The sequence below is a fragment of the Salmo salar genome, chromosome ssa24, assembly GCF_905237065.1.
Source record: "Salmo salar chromosome ssa24, Ssal_v3.1, whole genome shotgun sequence".
NCBI classification, from domain to species: Eukaryota; Metazoa; Chordata; class Actinopteri; order Salmoniformes; family Salmonidae; genus Salmo; species Salmo salar.
Genome location: NC_059465.1, coordinates 8,747,095 through 8,768,576, shown reverse-complemented (window position 1 = coordinate 8,768,576; position 21,482 = coordinate 8,747,095). Strand labels below are relative to the sequence as shown.

The 21,482-nt window shown below is 41.3% G+C and overlaps 2 protein-coding genes across 4 annotated transcripts; both read left to right on the top strand.

The window, feature by feature from the left end:
* Window positions 1-884: 884 nt before the first annotated feature.
* On the top strand, window positions 885-15,404 carry traf2a (Tnf receptor-associated factor 2a). Of its 3 annotated transcripts, none has more exons than XM_014171017.2 (11): window positions 885-1,107; window positions 1,571-1,649; window positions 4,378-4,476; window positions 6,171-6,332; window positions 6,450-6,524; window positions 7,635-7,709; window positions 7,956-8,375; window positions 10,933-11,110; window positions 11,302-11,450; window positions 11,723-11,755; window positions 11,934-15,404. In XM_014171017.2, exons 1-11 carry the CDS (start codon window positions 920-922, stop codon window positions 12,150-12,152), a joined length of 1,677 nt encoding a protein of 558 aa, XP_014026492.1. In that variant the 5' UTR covers window positions 885-919; the 3' UTR covers window positions 12,153-15,404. The 3 variants fall into 3 exon arrangements, with proteins under 3 accessions (XP_014026492.1, XP_014026489.1, XP_014026490.1); XM_014171014.2 differs by having other exon boundaries at window positions 7,869-8,375; XM_014171015.2 differs by lacking the exon at window positions 11,723-11,755 and having other exon boundaries at window positions 7,869-8,375.
* On the top strand, window positions 4,591-5,431 carry LOC106585143 (60S ribosomal protein L8-like). Its single transcript, XM_045706880.1, has one exon. The coding sequence runs from the start codon at window positions 4,625-4,627 to the stop codon at window positions 5,396-5,398; it is 774 nt and encodes a 257-aa protein (XP_045562836.1). The 5' UTR covers window positions 4,591-4,624; the 3' UTR covers window positions 5,399-5,431.
* Window positions 15,405-21,482: the final 6,078 nt, after the last annotated feature.

Genomic DNA, 21,482 nt, shown 5'->3' with positions numbered 1-21,482 from the left:
TACTGTACAAGGGGCAAATAGCTAGCTACTTTACTACACTTTTCATAGGCTTTTGATGGATTTCTTGTGACCACTGAATTTGACCAATATATTAAAGGGATAGTTCACCCAAAATACACAATTACATATTGGTTTCCTTACCGTGTATGCAGTCTATGTACAATATATTACACAAAGCCATGCTTTGGTTTAGTTTCCCTGGCACTGTTTCCAATTGGGGCACAAATCTCATTCAAGTCATGGTACCGATATTAGCAATTTTCGTGCATCATGTTCATATCTATAAGTGACTGTTGAGCTTCACAGTGAATTCTAGAAAATTGCAAATATCGGTACCATGACTTGAGTGGGATTTGTGCCATAAATGCTAAAACATTAGCATGGAAACAGTGCCAAAAGCATGGATTGCTGTCATATCTTGTCTATAGACAGGTTGCCTGACAATGTCACGAAAATGATGCACGAGCATCGCAAGGGTAGAAGTCCTAAAGATCAACAACATTTTCTGTTCGACAAGGGTGGATTTTTATTTTTCCTAATCAATGATGATGGAAACAGTGTTTTTCGACTAATGATTAAAATCAGTTAAATTGTTAATTGCTGCATATTGCCTTTATATTTATGTTCAGTGTAGGTAAGTTAAATATTCTATAAGAATCAATGGCTACATATTCATTTAAAAGTTAAAAAAAATGATGTAGCAACTGCAGTAAAAACAAAGATGTTTCACACATTTTATCTAACTATGGCAAGCCATTCATGTCCATAACAGTGATTATATCTAAATGTAGAACACATGAATGTAGCAAAAACGTTGGAAGTTCGGCTTGAGTTCAGTCAATCAGCTGTTCCAGCCAAACATTGCTCTCCTGAAAGCGCCCCCAGCGGCAGCGTCATTCTCTTGCGTGTTCGGGGAGAAATGGCTGCACAAGAGCCATCACCACCATCTTCACTGGAAGGCAACAAACCAGGGTTCCCTAAGAAAATTTTGGCGAACAACCTCGAAGAAAAACACATGTGTAATTCTTGTTTGGAAATATTGAGAAGGCCTCTACAAGCCCAATGTGGCCATCGTTTTTGTTCATTCTGTTTCAACAAAATTGTTAGGTGAGTGTCGTGCTCAGACTGGGTGATGTTGCTCGTACAAACGCGAACATTAGCTAGCTCGTTAGCTAGTTACACTTGCCCATAGCATTCATGAACAAGCTAACTGTCAGTGTATGTCAACACGTTGCGAGGCTTGCCAGGTGTTTATAAACTCAGTTAATCTATGGTCAAGTATTGATCTAGGTACTGTCACCCTGTTGTATCCCCACAATGACCTTGTTCAAACACATCAATGGTTCTGCAAGTGCAAGCTAACTACCCAGTGGACGAGGATGGGGAGCATTGTTTAGAATTGTTAATGTTAACAGTCCGTAGGCAATCATCAGTGATTGGTTAGCTATAACGTTAGCTCTTGCAACTGGGTGTTAATTGAGATGAGGTAACAGTTAGCGAGCTAAATTAACTGTTTCTGTATGTAGAAGACTAGAGAAATGGCTGTGCTACATATTTTATGTCTTTCAAGTTCTGGACCACATAAATGCAGTGCTTGCATCAAAGAGGACTTGTTTGAGGACCCCACATCTATTCTTAAAGAAGGCGGTGTAAGTACTTGTGTAGTTGATTCAGATATTTGCACAGACTTACTGTACATAGCTAACGGTAGCTAATAGAATTTCAATGATTACCAGAGACTAAGTAGATTGTAACAGAGGCTATAGTCGTGCATTGATTTTGCAGTCTGTTACAGTATTTTTCCTACTGACTAGACATTTAATTACATACTGTAGCCCAGTGGTACTAGACAGGTTGGATCTCCGTCTAGCAGTTTAACATACACCTACCTCAGTGGAGGCCATTATTATTATTATTATGAGCCATCCTCCCCTCAGCAGCCTCCACTGACCTAAATTGCGAGTTATTATCTGACCCGTGCTATGCTTGTTTGGCAACACTTTTCCCACATCCGAGCCTATATCCGTAATCGGTAGACTGTTCAGATTAGGAACTCGTTGTTTACATCGCTGAGCATTGCCCAAGAAAAATGTAATCCAATGGTTAGATGCTACCTCCCCTCCTAATCATTTACATTTACATTTACATCATTTAGCAGACGCTCTTATCCAGAGCGACTAACAGTAGTGAATGCATACATTTCATACAATTTCATACATTTTTCATATTTTTTTCTGTGCTGGCCCCCCGTGGGAATCGAACCCACAACCCTGGTGTTGCAAACACCATGCTCTACCAACTGAGCTACAGGGAAGGCTAATCAAAACTGAACATGAATGTCAATGTTTTCACGTACACGCTCCATTCTACTTGTCTGCTTCCTGTATTGCGAGGCTGATTAGCTAGGCAAACAGGTGTGAAACGACAGGTGTCTGCTCAAAACTGGGGCACAACATTTGGCAAGTTCGTTTTGTGTGGCCCGGTGCTCCTGGTGAGTGGAGATTTCACGTAAGGACCAATGGAATCGTCTAAAATGTGCGAACTCCGCCTACCCGGACAGAGTATGTGAGCGGAGCGTGAAGGCTGGAGTGTCGGCCTTCTAGCCCGCTCTAATTTCGCTCCAGTAGCACTCCCTTCACGAGCTCAGGGCATGCCCGGCCCAGCATGCATTTGTAGTCTACCTGTGAGCTGTTATAGCCCCTTGCCTTATCTACTGTCATGGAGGTCGCTAAATATTTTCATAAAGAAACTGATAAAACACACAGGTGCTAAATTAAGGTGACTTACAAAGATGAGGACCAAGAGCAAGAGAGGGCGTGCAGTGATGTAGTGTCCACAACTAAATAATTATTTTGGAATGTGAAAAGACACGTATCCCAAAAGCATGATGGTGTACCTACTATGTGCACATGCTAAAAGAAAGGAACGAATCAAATCAAAGTTTATTCGTCACGTGCACGTGCGTGTAGACCTTACAGTGAAATGCTTACTTACAATCTCTAACCAATAGTGCAAAAAGGTATAAGGTGAACAATAGGTAGGTAAAGAAATAAAACAACAGTAAAAAGACAGGCTATATACAGTAGCGAGGCTGTAAAAGTAGCGAGGCTACGTACAGACACCGGTTAGTCAGACTGATTTAGGTAGTATGTAGGGGTGGGTGGGACACAATGTAGGTGGGTAAATAACGTGTGTCATTGTAGAAAAGTATTTATAGGGAAAAAAAAAAAATATATATATATATCTCTTCATCTCTGCCCAGCCTGGCAAGAGTGGCCAAAAGGGTGTTTAGCATCCCCAGTGGCTTTGCAAGTGTGGAGAGGATATTCTCAGCTGCTGGCCTGCTCTCCAGGCACCATCGCATGAGCCTGAAGCCACAGACTTGCCAAACTCGTGTTTCTAAAAAATGAATTCTAAAAATGAAGTCAAAGGCACTAATAAGTAATTTTTCGCTAAATGTGTATTTAATTCTAAGTAAATCACAACCTAAATGCGCAATGTGTAGACTATAATGATTTAATACGACAATGTTTAAATGCCGAGGGCTCTATGTCCCTTCCAGCCTATTGTGTCGCACTCGAAAATGCTTCACAATGTTTTTCTTTGTAGGCTATAGCTTTGAAATAATAGAAATAATATAGCCTAAATAATTAATTTTCGTTCCTTCTTAGGTTCCCTGTCTGGCTCCTGACCTATTTAGTGTTTTTATATGATGTTTAATATGACATGTAGCCTATTTGAAATAATGTGCTCTTCTTACATTAATCTTTTCTTGTTTATTCAAATACGTTTCATTCAAGTCCATATGGTTTGGTTTCAATACTTCAAAACCAATTGGTAGGTCCAGGTAGTCACAAAAATAGGTGGGTGTTAGTTAAATTTAAATTTTAATGAATGGAGCGAATTTGGAGCTGCAGTTTTTTTCCCCTGTGAGTGCAGAGCGGTTTTTAGCTGCGCTGTTGGAAAGGACATACTCCATGAATGATGAGTAGGATTGCTCAACTCTGCTCATAGTCTCTTCACCCGGGGCACCGGGCCATGTTAAACGAACTCATCCATGGAATCCATGTTTGGTTTTTATTTGGAAGGGGGGGGGGGGGTGGTAGCATCCAACAATTGGGCTTAATTCTTTCTTGGGCACTATTCAGCGACCCGAAGAACGACTTCCGAATCAGAACCCACTACGGATATAGGCTCGGACATGGGGCAAGTGTTGCCAAACAACAATAAGCTCAGGTTGGCAAATATCTCAGAAGTTTATAAGACTAAACTGGGCTATGCATACTGGTTTGGTGTTCTCATTTACACAGAAAACATGTATGTGTTGAATCTTTGTACTTTAATAATACAATAGTCTAACCTTCCCTTTCTCTCAAGGCTTTTCCTGACAATGCAGCGCGGAGAGAAGTGGAAGCATTGTCCGCTGTTTGTCCAAATGAAGGATGCACTTGGACGGGCAATATCAAGGAATATGAGGTATGGGATTGTTTTGTGTTTCTTTATACCAAATAATGTACATGTTAAAAACTTTTTCATAGTTGTAGGTTTTAAATATGCTGCTCCACTTTTAATTTAATGTCAAATTTGATGCAATCGCTCTTTCCGTCATCGGGGTTTAGTCGCAATGGGCCGTGTTATCAGGGGACAGAGGAAAGGTGCTGGCTCTGTGTTCAAAGCCCACGTGAAGCACAGAAAAGGTGCTGCTAAACTCCGACACATTGACTTTGTTGAACGTCATGATTACATCAAGGGAATTGTGAAGGATATCATCCACGACCCAGGCCGTGGTGCTCCCCTGGCCAAGGTGGCTTTCCGTGACCCCTACCGATTCAAGAAGAGGACGGAGCTGTTTATTGCTCCAGAGGGCATCCACACCGGACAGTTCAACTACTGTGGCAAGAAAGCTCAGCTGAACATCGGTAATGTCTTGCCCGTGGGCACCATGCCTAAGGGAACCATCATCTGCTGTCTGGAGGAGAAGCCTGGCGACAGGGGCAAGCTGGCCAGGGTGTCTGGGAACTACGCCACGGTCATCTCCCACAACCCAGAGACCAAGAAGTCCAGGGTCAAGCTGCCCTCTGGCTCCAAGAAGGTCATTGCTTCCGCAAGCAGAGCCGTTGTTGGTGTGGTTGCTGGAGGTGGACGTATTGACAAGCCCATCCTGAAGTCCGGTCGTGCCTACCACAAGTACAAGGCCAAGAGGAACTCATGGCCACGTGTCTGTGGTGTGGCCATAAACCCTGTTGAGCATCCCTTCGGTGGTGGTAACCACCAGCATATTGGAAAACCCTCAACTATCAGGAGGGACGCACCTGCTGGTCGCAAGGTCGGTCTCATTGCTGCCAGTCTTACAGGCAGACTGCGTGGAACAAAGACCGTCTCAGAGAAGGAGAACTAGCTGTCTTGACAATAAAATATGTTCCAAGGAAAAGAATATATATAAAAACAATTGATGCAATCAATAAACACTTTTCCATCCATAGTTGTGAGTGATGTCATACCAAAAAAATCATGACAGCTGTGATGGAAACAGGAAGTTTTGGTACAATTTTATAAATGCCGACAGATAATTTGTTCTTTCGACATGGTGGGATCTTTTTGTATCGGTAAAGCAAATTATGTGAGACGTGGTGGTGGAAACGCCTTTATGTGCAAACATTGATACAATAACCATCAAATCGAAGTAAACTTGGACTCACGCGATGATATGGTGTGTGGTTCTCCCTTGGGCTGTGGCGGTCATGACATTTTGTCAGCCGGTGATTGTCCAGCAAATAACTGCCGGTCTCACGGTAATTAACCATTAATAAACATAAACACATTTAGCATCTCCTGCCTTCCACACACAGCCTACAAGCCACATATGCAGACCTTTGGAAGATCTATGTTTGATGGAAACACACCACGGGTGGGAAAAGTAGCGTATTATCTTCATGCGGATTTCAGAATATTTACATAAATCTGTTGCTGATTGGATGGAACCTAGCTATTGTCATTTGTATTTTTTTGCAACTCTCAAATAGCACTGATGATTAAAAAAAAAATCCAGTTTCAATTACAGATGAACAAGTATGGAAAAAATTGCTAAGTCTACTACATGAATGTTCTTAACAGATTACTAGACCTACAGTATATTCATTTGTTTTGAAGTGTTGTTGTGTGTTTTCCAGGTGAACCACGAGGGAAAGTGTGACTTCATGATCATTCTCTGTCCCTCCTGTAAAGAACTCATGAGAACCAATGAGCTGGAGCGCCACAACGAACGAGAATGTCCTGAGAGGACTCTAAACTGCAAATACTGCAAAGAACCTTTCCATTTCAAGAACATCAAGGTAAATCACCATACTTGTCTGCATTTTGTTTCATTATCGAACTCAGATGTAGAACATGTACTGTTTTGTTATTGGCTGTAGCCTATATGAAAATACATTAACAGTTTTGTTTTCTAGGCTCACGATGAGATCTGTCCAAAGTACCCTATGATTTGTGAAGGCTGCGCAAAGAAAAAGATTCCCAGAGAAAAGGCAAGGATGGACACATTGTTTACTGATTGATTAACCAATTAATAATGTTACAGTGCAATCGAAGTTTTCAGACCCATTGACTTTTTCTAAATTTTGTTACGTTACAGCCATATACTAAAAAGGATTAAATAAACTATTTTCCTAGTCAATCTACACACAATACCCCATAATGACAAAGCAAAAACAGGTTTTTAGACATTTTTGCAAATGTATTAAAATAGAAATACCTTATTTACATAAGTATTCAGACCCTTTGCAGTGAGCTCAGGTGCATCCTGTTTTCATTGATCATCCTTGAGATGTTTCTACAAATTGATTGGAGTCCACTTGTGATAAATTCAATTAATTGGACATGATTTGGAAAGACACACACCTGTCTGTATAAGGTCCCATAGTTGACAGTGCATGTCAGAGCAAAAGCCAAGCCATGAAATCGAAAGAATTGTCCGTAGAGCTCCGAGACAGGAATGTGTCGAGGCACAGATCTGGGGAAGAGTACCAAAAAATGTCTGCAGCATTGAAGGTCCCCAAGAACACAGTGGCCTCCATCATTCTTAAATGGAAGAAATTTGTAACCACCAAGACTCTTCCTAGAGCTGGTCGCCCGGCCAAACTGAGCAATAGGGGGAGAAGGGCCATGGTCAGGGAGGTGACCAAGAACCCGATGGTCACTCTGACAGAGCTGCAGAGTTCCTCTGTGGAGATGGGAGAACCTTCCAGAAGGACAACCATCTCTGCAGCACTCCACCAATTAAGCTTTTATGGTAGAGTGGCCAGACGGAAGCCACTCCTCAGTAAAAGGCACATGACAGCCCGCTTGGAGTTTGCCAGAAGGCACCTAAAGACTCTCAGACCATGAGAAACAAGATTCTCTAGTCTGAATCCAAAATTTGCTAACATTTCCAAAAACCGTTTTTTGCTTTATCATTATGAGGTATAATGTGTAGATTGATGAGGAAATAAACTAAATTAAGCCATTTTAGAATAAGGCTGTAACGTATCAAAATGTAGAAAAAGTCAAGGGGTCTGAATACTTATGAAAGGTACTGAATATTTTTGCAGTAAAAGTGCTTGGATGTTGCTTGATATAAGTTTGTTCTTTCCCTGCAGTATGTGGACCACATCAAGTTCTGCAGTAAATTCAGAGCACCTTGCAGATTTCACGTTGTTGGCTGTGATATGTCTGTAAGTGGACTTTATTTTATCATTACTATATGGATGCCACCTGTAAGTTTACTGGGTGAAATTGGAGTGGATTTCTTAAGATTACCAGTTTTTGTGAATGTGTTGGCCTTAACCCTACTGTGTATGTGTGTGTGTTTGTATGCAACAACTTTGCCCAAGGTGGAGAAGGAGAAGACCCATGACCATGAGCGTGCATGTTCCTACGAACACTTAAATCTACTCTTGCATTTCATCATGGGCATCAAGGTGAGCCTGGAGAGCTTGCAGCCCCAGAGCCTGGAGCTCGCAGGTCACAAGATCCACGAGCTGCACCGGGCCTTGAGAGAGCTGGAGCTGAAGCTGGGACAGCTGACTCTGGGTGGGGGAGCCCCCGTGCAGGGAGCCTGTGCCCCTACCCTCCCTACCCTGGCCCTCCCCGCCCTGGCCACCTCCTTCACCCCCCTGCCCAGCGCGGTGGGCGCCGCCCTGGAGCTGCAGCTCCACAGTGAGAAGACCAAGGTGGCAGAGCTGAGCCGGCGTTGCCAGGAACTGGAGCTGAAAGTGGGCACCTTCGAGAACATTGTCTGCGTCCTCAACCGAGAGATGGAGCGCTCCTCCACCACCATCGAGGCCTACAACCGCCAGCATCGCCTGGACCAGGACAAGGTGGAGATCCTCAATAACAAGGTAAGGAGGAAGACATCCCCAGTCCCCACTCTGCTTCTATCGACACCAGTCAACTTGCCTCTCTTGTGGCCTGGCTGGTCTAGTGCTAATGCCGCAGCCATTGGAACACATGTCTAAGGTGTCGTCTTTGGTCTGAAAATCCCTTGAAAAATAAACTTGCCTCTTAGTTTTTGACACTTGACTTTTGTGCATCCCATCCATTATTAATGTAACTGACATGAACAATCAGAGATGTACTACATCCTTGTGGTACAAAAAAAAAAAGGATTGGGTGGACTATATATATATATATATATATATATATATATATATACATTTTACATTTAAGTCATTTAGACTTAAATGTAAAATGTAAATGTATATATATATATATATAGTCCACCCAATCCTTTTTTTTTTTTGTACCACAAGGACGTAGTACATCTCTGATTGTTCATGTCAGTTACATTAATAATGGATGGGATGCACAAAAGTCAAGTGTATATTTATATTTGAACCTTTATTTAACTAGGCAGGTCAGTTAAGAACACGTTTGTATTTTCAATGACGGTCTAGGAACAGTGGGTTAACTGCCTTGTTCAGGGGCAGAACAACAGATTTTTACCTTGTCAGCTCGGGGATTCGATCTTGCAACCTTTCGGTTACATTAACATTTACATTTTAGTCATTTAGCAGACGCTCTTATCCAGAGCGACTTATAGTAGTGATTGCATACATTTCATTTAATTACATGCATTTTATTTTGTACTGGCCCCCCGTGGGAATCGAACCCACAACCCTGGCGTTGCAAACACCATGCTCAAACACCATGCTCTAACAACTGAGCCACAGGAAAGCCTTAGGCCTCACCCCTTCCTTATTAGTCCAGCGCTCTAACCACTAGGCTACCTGATGCTCCCTATAAGGAGGTTTGTAATGGCTGGTTCAGAGTTCAGAATGCCTCCATGGCGCAGCTATCAGAATGCAGATTAAATAAGGTGACGGAGCAGGGATCCAAATACTGTGTTTTTATTGCACACAGACACAGGAGCACGTGAGGAAGGGTTGCAGGATAAGGCATTATTGTGGTTTACTAGGGAAATACAAGAGGGAGATACAAACACTTGTTAAAAGGAAAACAAACTGAAGTGCATCTTACTAACAAATTGTGGATATTGGAAATTGGCAGCAGCATATAAACTATTATCAAACTAAAAGGATCTTAATATTAACATTTATACATTAGTAAGGAAGACTAGAGGGAAAAACCTACTGCTTGAGTAGTCAAGGGGTGCTAATGAGTCAAGGGGTGTTAATGAGTCAAGGGGTGCTAATGAGTCAAGGGGTGCTAATGAGCAGAGTGGGAATGGGTGAGTTGAGTGTCAAGGAAGGGGTGAGGCCTAAGGTTAGGGCTGAAGACATGAGCCTTCAAAACAGGTATAGAATTGTTTCTTATTATTATTATTATTATAATTATTATTATAATAATGATATGATTTTTTCCCCCCCAATTTCAATCTTGTCTCATCGCTGCAACTCCCCAACGGGCTCGGGAGGCGAAGGTCGAGTCATGCGTCCTCCGAAACATGACCCGCCAAACCGCACTTCTTAACACCCGCCCACTTAACCCTGAAGCCAGCTGCACCAATGTGTCCGAGGAAACACCCGGGCCCGCCACAAGGAGTCACTAGAGCGCGATGAGCCAAGTAAAGGCCCCTCGGCCAAACCCTCCTGACGACGCTTGTGGGTCGATGGGACTCCCGATCACAGCCGGTTGTGATACAGACCGGGATCGAACCCGGTCTGTAGTGACGCCTCTAGCACTGTGATGCAGTGCCTTAGACCGCTGCACCACTCGGGAGGCCCCAGAATATATTTAAGACAATAGCTAGGTTTCCATCCAATTGCTGACATATTTCTATGCAAATATTCAAAAATCTGCACCAGAGATGTGTTTCTATCAAATTGACTTATTGTTGATAAAAGGCTGTGCGTGATAATGTAGTTCACATAAAAATAACTTTTGCGGTTAAATTGCCATGTACCGAAGAAAAAAGTACAAGTTAAATGGGTTTCCAGTGCATTTTTCACATATACAGTGCGGGTATAGCCTACATGATGAGATTATTATGGGCAAAAGAGCAAGATTCTTTTTATTTGACAAACGGCAGCTAAGCATCGATAATCATGTCACCAGAAGAAGACCCTTGATATTTATTGAAAGGAGCGTCAAGCTCATCACTTTGCACTTTGACACCCTGGGAAGTTCATCATAACTTATTTTATCTGTAGCCTTCGTAGTGGGAAGACCACGCAACATGTCATCGCGTGACTCCAAGTTTACTTCAAAATGTTTTTTCTATAAATATTTGCGCATAAAAACGTTCCCACTGTCATTTCTCGCCTAATTTTACTGACACAAAAAAATCCCACTTTGTCTAGTTGACATTTGTAAAGTTCACTGACAAATTATCTGTTTCCATCAGGCCTGTCGTGAAATGTTTCATCCGCCATGTACTTTACTCGCATGAAAATGTCGGATGGATACCTGGTTAATTCCTGTCTTTTGTTGCTGCAGGTGCGTCAGCTGGAGAGAACTGTGGGCCTGAGAGACCTGTCCATTGTGGAGATGGAGGGGAATATTCGGGAAATGTCTGCAGCTACGTTTGATGGTATCTTTGTCTGGAAAATCTCAGATTTCACAAAGAAAAGACAGGACGCTGTTGCTGGCAGAGCCCCAGCTATGTTCTCCCCAGGTAATGTGTTTTTGTTTTTAATCTACCACTTTTATAATTCAAACATCAAGGTAATCCACTCTATGGTACAATGTGCCTAATGTCCAATCATGCATTCCGTATTACTATATTTTATAATTGTTCATTCATGTTTGGAAAATGGTCTGGTTCTGACGAGGCTTACTTCCTAACCATATTTATTCATTTTGTAGCATTTTTCACCAGCAAATATGGCTACAAGATGTGCCTACGGATTTATCTGAATGGGGACGGGACGGGACGGGCCAGTCACTTGTCTCTGTTCTTCGTGGTGATGAGGGGACACAGTGACGCCCTCCTCAAGTGGCCCTTCAACCAGAAGGTAAAACTCACTCCTATAACATATGTTATATATCCTACCTGCAATATATACTGCACGTTAAACACTCATTACCCTTTTGAACAATATTTCACTCATGATATATTAAATGCGTTGCTGCTTGTACCTTCTTTGTTTGGTGTGTGTGTGTGTGATACTGTGAGAAGCAGCATGTTAATGTCAGTGTTATCTACTGTACCTGTATCATAATGACAAAGGTCATTATGTATTTCAAGGGCAGCAACATCACTAGTAGCTTTCTGCCCTTCTGCTAGGTCTATTCTTGGTATTTGTCTTGCATGATAAATGTAAGTAGATAAATGTTTTATTTTGTACATTTTCATCAGTTCCTTGCTACTTGTGTATATTTGTAAAGCCAAATAAACAATTCTTCATCACAGAGCATGAACGTTGTCATTGAGGCTCGATGTACAGTACAGTAGGCCTTGCCTAGATGTTGCGATCTGCCAATCCTCTTGTGTTCAGGTGACCCTGATGCTGCTGGATCAGAATAACCGAGAGCACATCATCGATGCCTTCCGTCCCGACATCTCTTCCTCCTCCTTCCAGAGGCCCGTCAGTGACATGAACATCGCCAGCGGCTGCCCACTCTTCTGCCCTCTTCCCAAACTGGACACCAAAAACTCCTACATACGAGATGATACTATATTCATCAAGGCTATAGTTGACCTCACTGGCCTCTAGGTGAAAAGTGTGCCCACTGCCCAGGCTCTCTCCCTTGGTTACTCATGTAATCCACTTGTAGGGGTTTGCCATGCCATCTAGGGGCCTTGCTGTGCTGTTTTATGTCTCAAATGGCACCCTATTCCCTATGTCGTGCACTACTTTTGATGCATTATGATGCATTATTTTTCGTGCATTATGGGCCCTTGTCCAAAGTAGTACACTACATGGGGAATCGGGTGCCATTTGGAACACGTCCGAGATCTTCGGTTAGTATGTGGTTTCTTGGCTGGTTGAAGAGTCCACCCTTCACAGCACAGTGTTGTGCTAGCCATCATTTAGCGTGACGCCATTGTTACCAAGCAACCAATATCACAATCACATTTTGCGATGTAGTTCTTGTTAAATAGAAAGTGTTGTTTGAGATTTCCCTTCAGTTAGTGGGATAGCCGTTTGCTGTTATTGTACTGATACTACTATGCTACCGCTAACGCTTAAACCATGGACCTCTGGCACTTTAGCTTTGTTGGATGAAAACAGAAACAGCAATGGTCATGTCATTCTGTTAGCGCTAGGCGCTTGTGTAACTGCATTTGATGCTAGATATTTGGTAAACCACTCATTTCGAGCAACTTTTGCATAGACAGACGTGGAGTTCCAACAACTACAGTTGATGCCCATTATCTTACCTTTTTAAATGGTCAGCTTGGCACATACTTTGCAGTGCATTTAAGAGTAGGAATTTGAAGTCATCTGACATTTGTGTCAAGCGTTGTGTGCCTCTAATCTCAAGTCCTGTGTTTGTAGTGGTGGCAATTTCATGAATTCCAGGTGCAGTATTTGGATTTTGAATCAGTCGTCTGCGCACATTTTCTTTTCTCTTTTTGAACTGAGTTGCTATATTTGTTTGCATGTTGGATCTGTGGAAGATACACTGTAGTTTGCAACGGGGTAGTTCACTAAACCTGAATCGCAGCGACCGAGAAGTTGCCATCAGCCTGGTGTTATAGCTTGACGTGGGAAGGACTTTTATTGTGAAGAGATCAAGGATTGTTTACAAATCACTAAACAGGGTCTTAGAAATCGAATTCTATTCAAGGGTAAATGTTTATTAAATTAGTGTTTTCTTCACAGCTTTGAGCTGTTTATTGATTCCAGATAGAATCTGTGAGCTAGCTTTTACTATAAGAAGTGCCTGCGTCCGTCATAAGTTCATTCTGATCAATGAGCCATTGAACTGTTGATGTGCTCTCCTGTGAAACTGATGGATCCAAAAACGTTTCAGTTGTGTGAAAAAGAGCAGTTATATATCCTTATAAAAAAAACCTTTACTGCCGTATTTTGATATGTTCATATGTCCGGTGAAATAATTGTTTGATTTTACTACACCACACAGGCCTAAATATTGCACACTGATGAATTCATGTCATTATACATGGGAGACGGTCTATTTGGGATCCTTCAGTTGAATAGGGGAGTCTTAGATAACTAACAATTGGCTTTACATCTAAACGCAAATTAACCCAGGATGTTTTCAAGCCTGTCTCGACACATATTGAAACCTCTCTGTGCATGAGGTGTTTCAATAAAGATACACGTAATATTAAATATTGGTTTACTTTCAAGACCAACATTTTATTTGTAATTGTTCTTAATATATGATTATGAGTGTTCTATTGCTAATTTACGTCACGTACGCAAATCGGCAAATGCTGTTAAATTACAGGTTTTGCTATTGATGTATGCAGAGAGTGAAATATAGTTACATATACTCTCCTCCGTATTTATCTGGACATTGAAGAAATAAATGGTAAATGTCAGCCTATACGCCAGCATTTTGGATGTGAGATCAAATGTTTCCTATGAGACGACAGTACAGAATGTCACCTTTTTATTTGAGGGTATATTTATCCATATCTGTTTTACCATTTAGAAATGAAAGAACTTTATGTATCTAGTCTCCATTCAGTTCCTATTGGGCAAAACATAATCCCAAACACAACAAAAACAAACTGTAAATGCATCCAACAAGATTGTAGAGTCACAAGCTTGATGTAGTCATTTCGTGCTAGGAATATTGGACCAAATATAAAACTTTTGACTACTTTAATACACTATATGTGGATTTGTCCAAATACTTATGAATTAATACTGGGACTAGACACATAAAGTGCTTTCATTTCTAAACAGTAAAACAGATATGTATAAAAATACCCCCCCAAAAAGTGACATTCTATAGTGTCACCTCATGAAACATTTGATCTCAAATCCAAAATGCTGGGGTATCGTGCAACATTTGCAAATGTTTGCTTCACTGTCCAAATACATACGGAAGGGAGTTTATCTATAGAATATATATATATATATATATATGTATATATGTGTATATATATGAGAGATTTTATTTATTGATAACATATTATACTGTATGTTGAGATGGTTTAAAAGCATGTCTGGGCTCATTTGAATTGATTTAGGCAAATCAATAAAATAAATATCAGTGGGAACTTTAAATTGATTTCCTCAACATTTTGAGGGCAAAGACATGTTCAATTGCAGTTTACACGCCTTCAGTAATCCGTTTGAGAAATTGTCTGTGGTATTGTTTGTACGTGCATAAATAATATACTATTTATTTTATCTAGCCTAACATATACATGCTGCTAGAATATATACAATTATTCTCATACTAGTCTACGCTGAAGCATATTACATCCATATCTTTGCATTTATGTGCCAAGTATTGCTAATTGATATGGTATCTATTTTTGTATGTCTTGCAAAAGTAACTTTGTGTTGTAACATTAATTTGATCGTCTTGGTTAATAACGTTTTCAGTTCTCTCCCCCTCCATAGACTTTCAGAGGTGCCATCTGATGATCATACTGATCTGCACATGATGTATGAGGTAATTACCTTTAGAAATAGAATCACTAGAACAGGCCTGCAGGAACCTCAGACCATGGCATGTTCACTGGTAAATTCATGGGTACACTCCAAATGGCATACCTTGTATTCTATTTCTACGGGGACAATGCTCACCACTCTTTTTGTTTCTGTCCATCCAAATGTGTTGAATGCTCTGTTTTTGCTTGTTTCATCTTGATCAGTCTGTTGCTTTAGCAAGGTTTTGCATGAGTCCTTGCCTGTTAAGGGAAAACATCAAACGTACTGTATCGTCATAGGAAATACCCTCTATGGTTACATTGCAAGACGTTGTTCGTTAGATGCTGTTATTCTTTAGTCGTATATAAAAAAAAACGTGTTTCTCTACCTGGACTACTTTTTGTTATTGTCTTTTCTCCTTGTTTTTCTTTTCCTGATGTTTCCCAATATTTCCAAACTACTGACTGAAGGTCAAATCAAAGATAATTAGTCCTATGTTTTAATGTTTTAAAATGTGATAGTCAGTTAGTTTCCAGAACTAATTTCACCACATGGGGGCACACTATACTAGCGGTTGAAAAAGTAATGTACGGTAAGGAAAAGAACAATTGTGTTACATCAGAGACCTGACAAGTTTTATTGAGAAGAAAACGGAAAGAAATGGGATTGGAAATTGATAAACAAATCTGATTCTATTCATATAAAATGGCATTGCCAAATGAAAGAACACGGGTCTTATAATAAACATTCTGGCTAATTTAACGGATGAAAATGCAGGGGTACTAGAAAGTTTTCCTTTTATATGATCAGTTTGCCCCTTACATGACACTCTCTGCTCTACCCTCCTGCCCCCCCTCTTCTCTCATGTCACACTCGCGCGTAGCCTTTAAGGTATGACAGAAAGGACATGTAGAATGGTGCTGCAGAGGTCACCCTCTGTGCTGATGTTTTTCCCAGAGCTCAGTCTTACCTCGGAGACCCTGTGGTTTAGGTCTGTGTGGCGTGTCTCCCCATCTTCCTGACAAAATTATGTCTGTGAGAGTGTCTGATCTCTGTTGGATAGTAGAGGTTCTGTCAAAGCCTCTTTCTTTTCATGTTCCACAAACAATGGCCCCCCGTGTATAGAGAGCCCATCCAAGATGGCACCAGATTATTCTACATCTGCTGGCTCCTTATTGCTCAGAAGAGCTGACAGTGGTTCTCATTGAATGTCTCCCAACATCTGATAAAGATTTACCTTAGTAGTCCTGATAGAGGTATAGTCTACAATTTAAGATATGCGGCTGTAACTTGACATTTGCAGTAGCAAGAAGATATAAATGTCATTTATGTATTAAGGAGTTGTTAAAGGTTTTATACTACTGTAGCCTTTGAATGGATTGGCTAATATGTTAGCGAACAAATCAAGGAACTTGGCAGTAAATAGTTAGAGCTAGTAAGCAAAGTAAGCATCCAGGTGTGTTCCGCCAGTTGTCTTGTCATGAGTACGGCAGTATGGGTTTGATACCCATGGGAGACCAGTACGAAAAATGTATGCACTCACTACTGCTCTGGATAAGAGCGTCTGCTAAATGACGACTAAAATGTAGTGCTAGTGTTAATGTTTTACTTAAACAATTATTTGTTGTAAAACAACTTTTGAATCCCTTGAACATGTGCATATGTAAAGCTACGCATATACTATAGCACTATTAAATAATTATTTTTTTTTAAACGTACATACAATGCACCCCAAATGACACCCTATCCCCTACACGGTGCACTACTTTTGATCAGAGCTCTATGGGCCTAGTAGAAAGTAGTATATAGGGGATAGGATGCATTGTATGTACAACTTTTTTTAATAGTGCTATAGTATATGCGTAGCTTTACACACAGACACCAACATATTTATTCATTTCTCTAGAGAGGGTTCAAGGTGATTTTTCTTTTGAATGCGGAGGTTCAAAGATGCTGTCCACTTTGAGTAAACTATGCACCGCAGGGATTAGAGGAAATGACCAATGACAAGTCCTCTGGAGGAAGGGTGAGGGTAGGTTAAGGATGCGCAAACATTACCTAACATCATCTTTATGAATGAGCCCATGGTTGTTCTAACAAGCACATCATTGTAAAGGTAGCCTGTATACCTAGCTTCTGGTTTAAATATTGAACCTCAAAAGAGTTCAAAATACAAGTTGGGAAGTGCATGAAGAGGTTTTCTCCTGTTTGGAATCCATTAAAATAATCAATTTAAAGTTATGCATCAGTGGTTAGTTATGTGTTCTTCTAGAAATCATTTTCTATTTTGCTGTTGGTCCTAAACAGAGTAGCCTATTGCCGCATTCAGGTCATGTCAGAAACACGGGACGTTAGAGAACATTCTGCTGCAAATATATGCAATTTGCGGTGGGGCGGAGAGTAGATTTAGCAATTTTATAACTCATTTCATGCGATTCTACTCATGTTGCCATGGGCAAGCTTTTTTATATCAGTTTTACAGCAAGTTTCCTGCAATTCTACACATTTTGCCATAGGTTGGACATATTGTTTCAGTTTTTTATATGATATCTGACAGAGTGATTAACAAAATCAATGTGGACCGAGGTCAGAAATTGACCATGATTACTACAAGTTTAGATAGCTTGCCTCGACTAACATACAATCTACTTTTTTTTTTTTTTTACTGACATGGGTTAATTGAGTGACTGACCTAACGAGAGAAACCGCTGATGCAGTTATATATTTCGAAATGACATCTTGTATATTCTTTAACTCAACAATAAGTTGAGACCCCAGCGGACATTTCTGAGTTTCCGGCATGACGTGAATATATATGAAGACATTGTAATCTATTTAATATAATAATGTGCATTCTGAGTCTTTTCGGTCAGCCAGATGTTTTAGCTCGATTCACTGAAAAGAGACGTTCATTTGACTCCCAAACGGCTCTTTTGTTCAGTGGTGCTTAAAAATGTATGAGAAATCAAATATTTCTAATGTAACGCCTAAAGGGTTGCCTACCATTATGTCAGATTGTGACATGTGAGTTCAAATATAAAAAATTCGGACGAAATTAAATTGTGTGCAAAAAAAGACTTTGAATGAGGCTTTCTCCTCACTAACTATGTTTTTATAACTTATCTGCAGAATGTCGTTGTCTGGAGCTCAGAAAAGTAGCAGTAACTGTCTGCAAATCAGAGGCAGCCAAATGAACGTATCTTTCACAGACGCAATTTGATTCCTGACGTTCACCAAAAAGAGCCGTTCGTTCTGGTCCGACCACTATTATATAAAGTTATCGGCAAGCAGCGAGCACTATAAATGGTAGTTAAGGTATAATTTAGGGATTAACTGAAGAAATACACTAAGGGAATTCATCTACGTGCCCAGTGTAGTTAAGCAAAAGAGAGTGGGGGTGGATTTGGACACACACAGACAGATGCTTAACTGTAAATCCTGAGAGTCATCTGAGGGAGAAAAGATACTTCAATATCCTTATTTTAAATTTACCTTGAAGGTCAATTGGGAATGTTATTACCTAAAGCTATAACATGAGATGGCAAGTGTATGCCCATAAACAATAGTGTGAATTAAGAATAAGTGGGACAATTCTGCCTCTTTCGACATCTAACATATTAGCCCAACACATGATACATTTCTGAAATCCTCAAGAAGTTTCCTAACGCAGGTTAGATAAACTGTGACACCCTTATTATAGTCCTAATTGTACCTCAATGACAATTCAATGTTGTGTCATTAGGAAACATCTGAGGATTTCAGAAATGTATGGGCTAATAGCGAAGAGGCGACTCTCAGATTGGCCAATAAAAAGAAAAGATTAAGTGGGCAAAAGAACACAGACACTGGACAGAGGAACTCTGCCTAGAAGGCCAACATCCCAGAGTCCCCTCTTCACTGTTGACGCTGAGACTTGTGTTTTGCGGGCACTATTTCATGAAGCTGCCAGTTGAGGACTTGTGAGGGGTCTGTTTCTCAAACTAGACACTCTAATGTACTTCAAATGAAAGTTTATTTGTCACGTGCACTGAATACAACAGGTATAGACCTTACAGTGAAATGCTTACTTACAGGCTCTAACCAATAGTGCAAAAGAGGTATTAGGTGAACAATAGGTAGGTAAAGAAATAAAACAACAGTAAGACAGGCTATATACAGTAGCGAGGCTATGAAAGTAGCGAGGCTACATACAGACACCGGTTAGTCAGGCTGATTTGAGATAGTATGTACATGTAGATATGGTTAAAGTGACTATGCATATATGATGAACAGAGAGTAGCAGTAGCGTAAAAGAGGGGTTGGCAGGTGGCGGGACAATGCAGATAGCCCGGTTAGCCAATGTGCGGGAGCGCTGGTTGGTCGGCCCAATTGAGGTAGTATGTACATGAATGTATAGTTAAAGTGACTATGCATATTTGATAAACAGAGAGTAGCAGCAGTGTAAAAAAGAGGGGTTGGGGGGCACACAATGCAAATAGTCCGGGTAGCCATTTGATTACCTGTTCAGGAGTCTTATGGCTTGGGGGTAAAAACTGTTGAGAAGCCTTTTTGTCCTAGACACTCCGGTACCGCTTGCCATGTGGTAGTAGAGAGAACAGTCTATGACTGGGGTGGCTGGGGTCTTTTGACAATTTTTAAGGCCTTCCTCTGACACCGCCTGGTGTAGAGGTCCTGAATGGCAGGCAGCTTAGCCCCAGTGATGTACTGGGCCGTACGCACTACCCTCTGTAGTGCCTTGCGGTCAGAGGCCGAGCAATTGCCGTACCAGGCAGTGATGCAACCAGTCAGGATGCTCTCGATGTTGCAGCTGTAGAACCTTTTGAGGATCTCAGGACCCATGCCAAATCTTTTTCGTTTCCTGAGGGGGAATAGGCTTTGTCGTGCCCTCTTCACGACTGTCTTGGTGTATTTGGACCATTCTAGATTGTTGTTGATGTGGACACCAAGGAACTTGAAGCTCTCAACCTGCTCCACTACAGCTCTGTCGATGAGAATGGGGGCGTGCTCGGTCCTCCTTTTCCTGTAGTCAACAATAATCTCCTTAGTCTTGGTTACGTTGAGGGATAGGTTGTTATTCTGGCACAACCCGGCCAGGTCTCTGACCTCCCTATAGGCTGTCTCGTCGTTGTCGGTGATCAGGCCTACCACTGTTGTGTCATCTGCAAACTTAATGATGGTGTTGGAGTCATGCCTGGCCATGCAGTCGCGGGTGAACAGGGAGTACAGGAGGGGAGCACCCCTGGGGAGCCCCAGTGTTGAGGATCAGTATGGCAGATGTGTTGCTACCTACCCTCACCACCTGGGGGCGGCCCGTCAGGAAGTCCAGGATCCAGTTGCAGAGGGAAGTGTTTAGTCCCAGGATCCTTAGCTTAGTGATGAGCTTTGAGGGTACTATGGTGTTGAACGCTGAGCTGTAGTCAATGAATAGCATTCTCACATAAGTGTTCCTTTTGTCCAGGTGGGAAAGGGCAGTGTGGAGTGCAATAGAGATTGCATCATCTGTGGATCTGTTTGGGCGGTATGCAAATTGGACTGGGTCTAGGGTTTCTGGGATAATGGTGTTGATGTGAGCCATTACCAACCTTTCAAAGCACTTCATGGCTACGGACGTGAGTGCTACGGGTCTGTAGTCATTTAGGCAGGTTGCCTTTGTGTTCTTGGGCACAGGGACTATGGTGGTCTGCTTGAAACATGTTGGTATTACAGACTCAATCAGGGACATGTTGAAAATGTCAGTGAAGACACCTGCCAGTTGGTCAGAACATGCCTCTTGTCCAGTTGTGCACCAGGGCCTCCCACTCCCCTTTCTATTCTGGTTAGAGCCAGTTTGCACTGTTCTGTGAAGGGAGTAGTACAGAGCGTTGTACGAGATCTTTAGTTTCATGGCAATTTCTCACATAGAATAGCCTTCATGTCTCAGAACAAGAATAGACTGACGAGTTTCAGAAGAAAGTTGTTTGTTTCTGGCCATGTTGAGCCTGTAATTTAAACCCACAAATGCTGATGCTCCAGATACTCAACTAGTCTAAAGAAGGCCAGTATTATTGCTTCTTTAATCAGGACAACAGTTTTCAGCTGTACTAACATAATAGTAAAATGTTTTTCGAATAATCAATTAGCCTTTTAAAATGATAAACTTGGATTAGCTAACACAACATGCCATTGGAACACAGGAGTGATGATTGTTGATAATGGGCCTCTGTAGGCGTATGTAGATATTCCATAAAATCTGCCGTTTCCAGCTACAATAGTCATTTACAACATTAACAATGTCTACACTGTATTTCTGATCAATTTGATGTTATTTTGATGGACAGAAAATTGCTTTTCTTTCGAAAACAAGGACATTTCTAAGTGACTCCAAACTTTTGAACGGTAGTGTAAGTACAGGCGGTCTCTAATGTAAACTGGATCTCTTTTCTCCATTGGAAAAGCCTATAAGACTGTCCCACTTTAGTTACTCCA

Excerpts from the sequence above, each read along its gene's own strand:
- traf2a (XM_014171014.2), top strand. The coding sequence starts at position 920 with ATGGCTGCACAAGAGCCATCACCACCATCTTCACTGGAAGGCAACAAA. Across the intron at positions 11,111-11,301 it reads CCCAGCTATGTTCTCCCCAG|CATTTTTCACCAGCAAATAT; the intron begins GTAATGTGTTTT and ends TTCATTTTGTAG. Across the intron at positions 11,756-11,933 it reads ATTTGTCTTGCATGATAAAT|GTGACCCTGATGCTGCTGGA; the intron begins GTAAGTAGATAA and ends TCTTGTGTTCAG.
- LOC106585143 (XM_045706880.1), top strand. The coding sequence starts at position 4,625 with ATGGGCCGTGTTATCAGGGGACAGAGGAAAGGTGCTGGCTCTGTGTTC.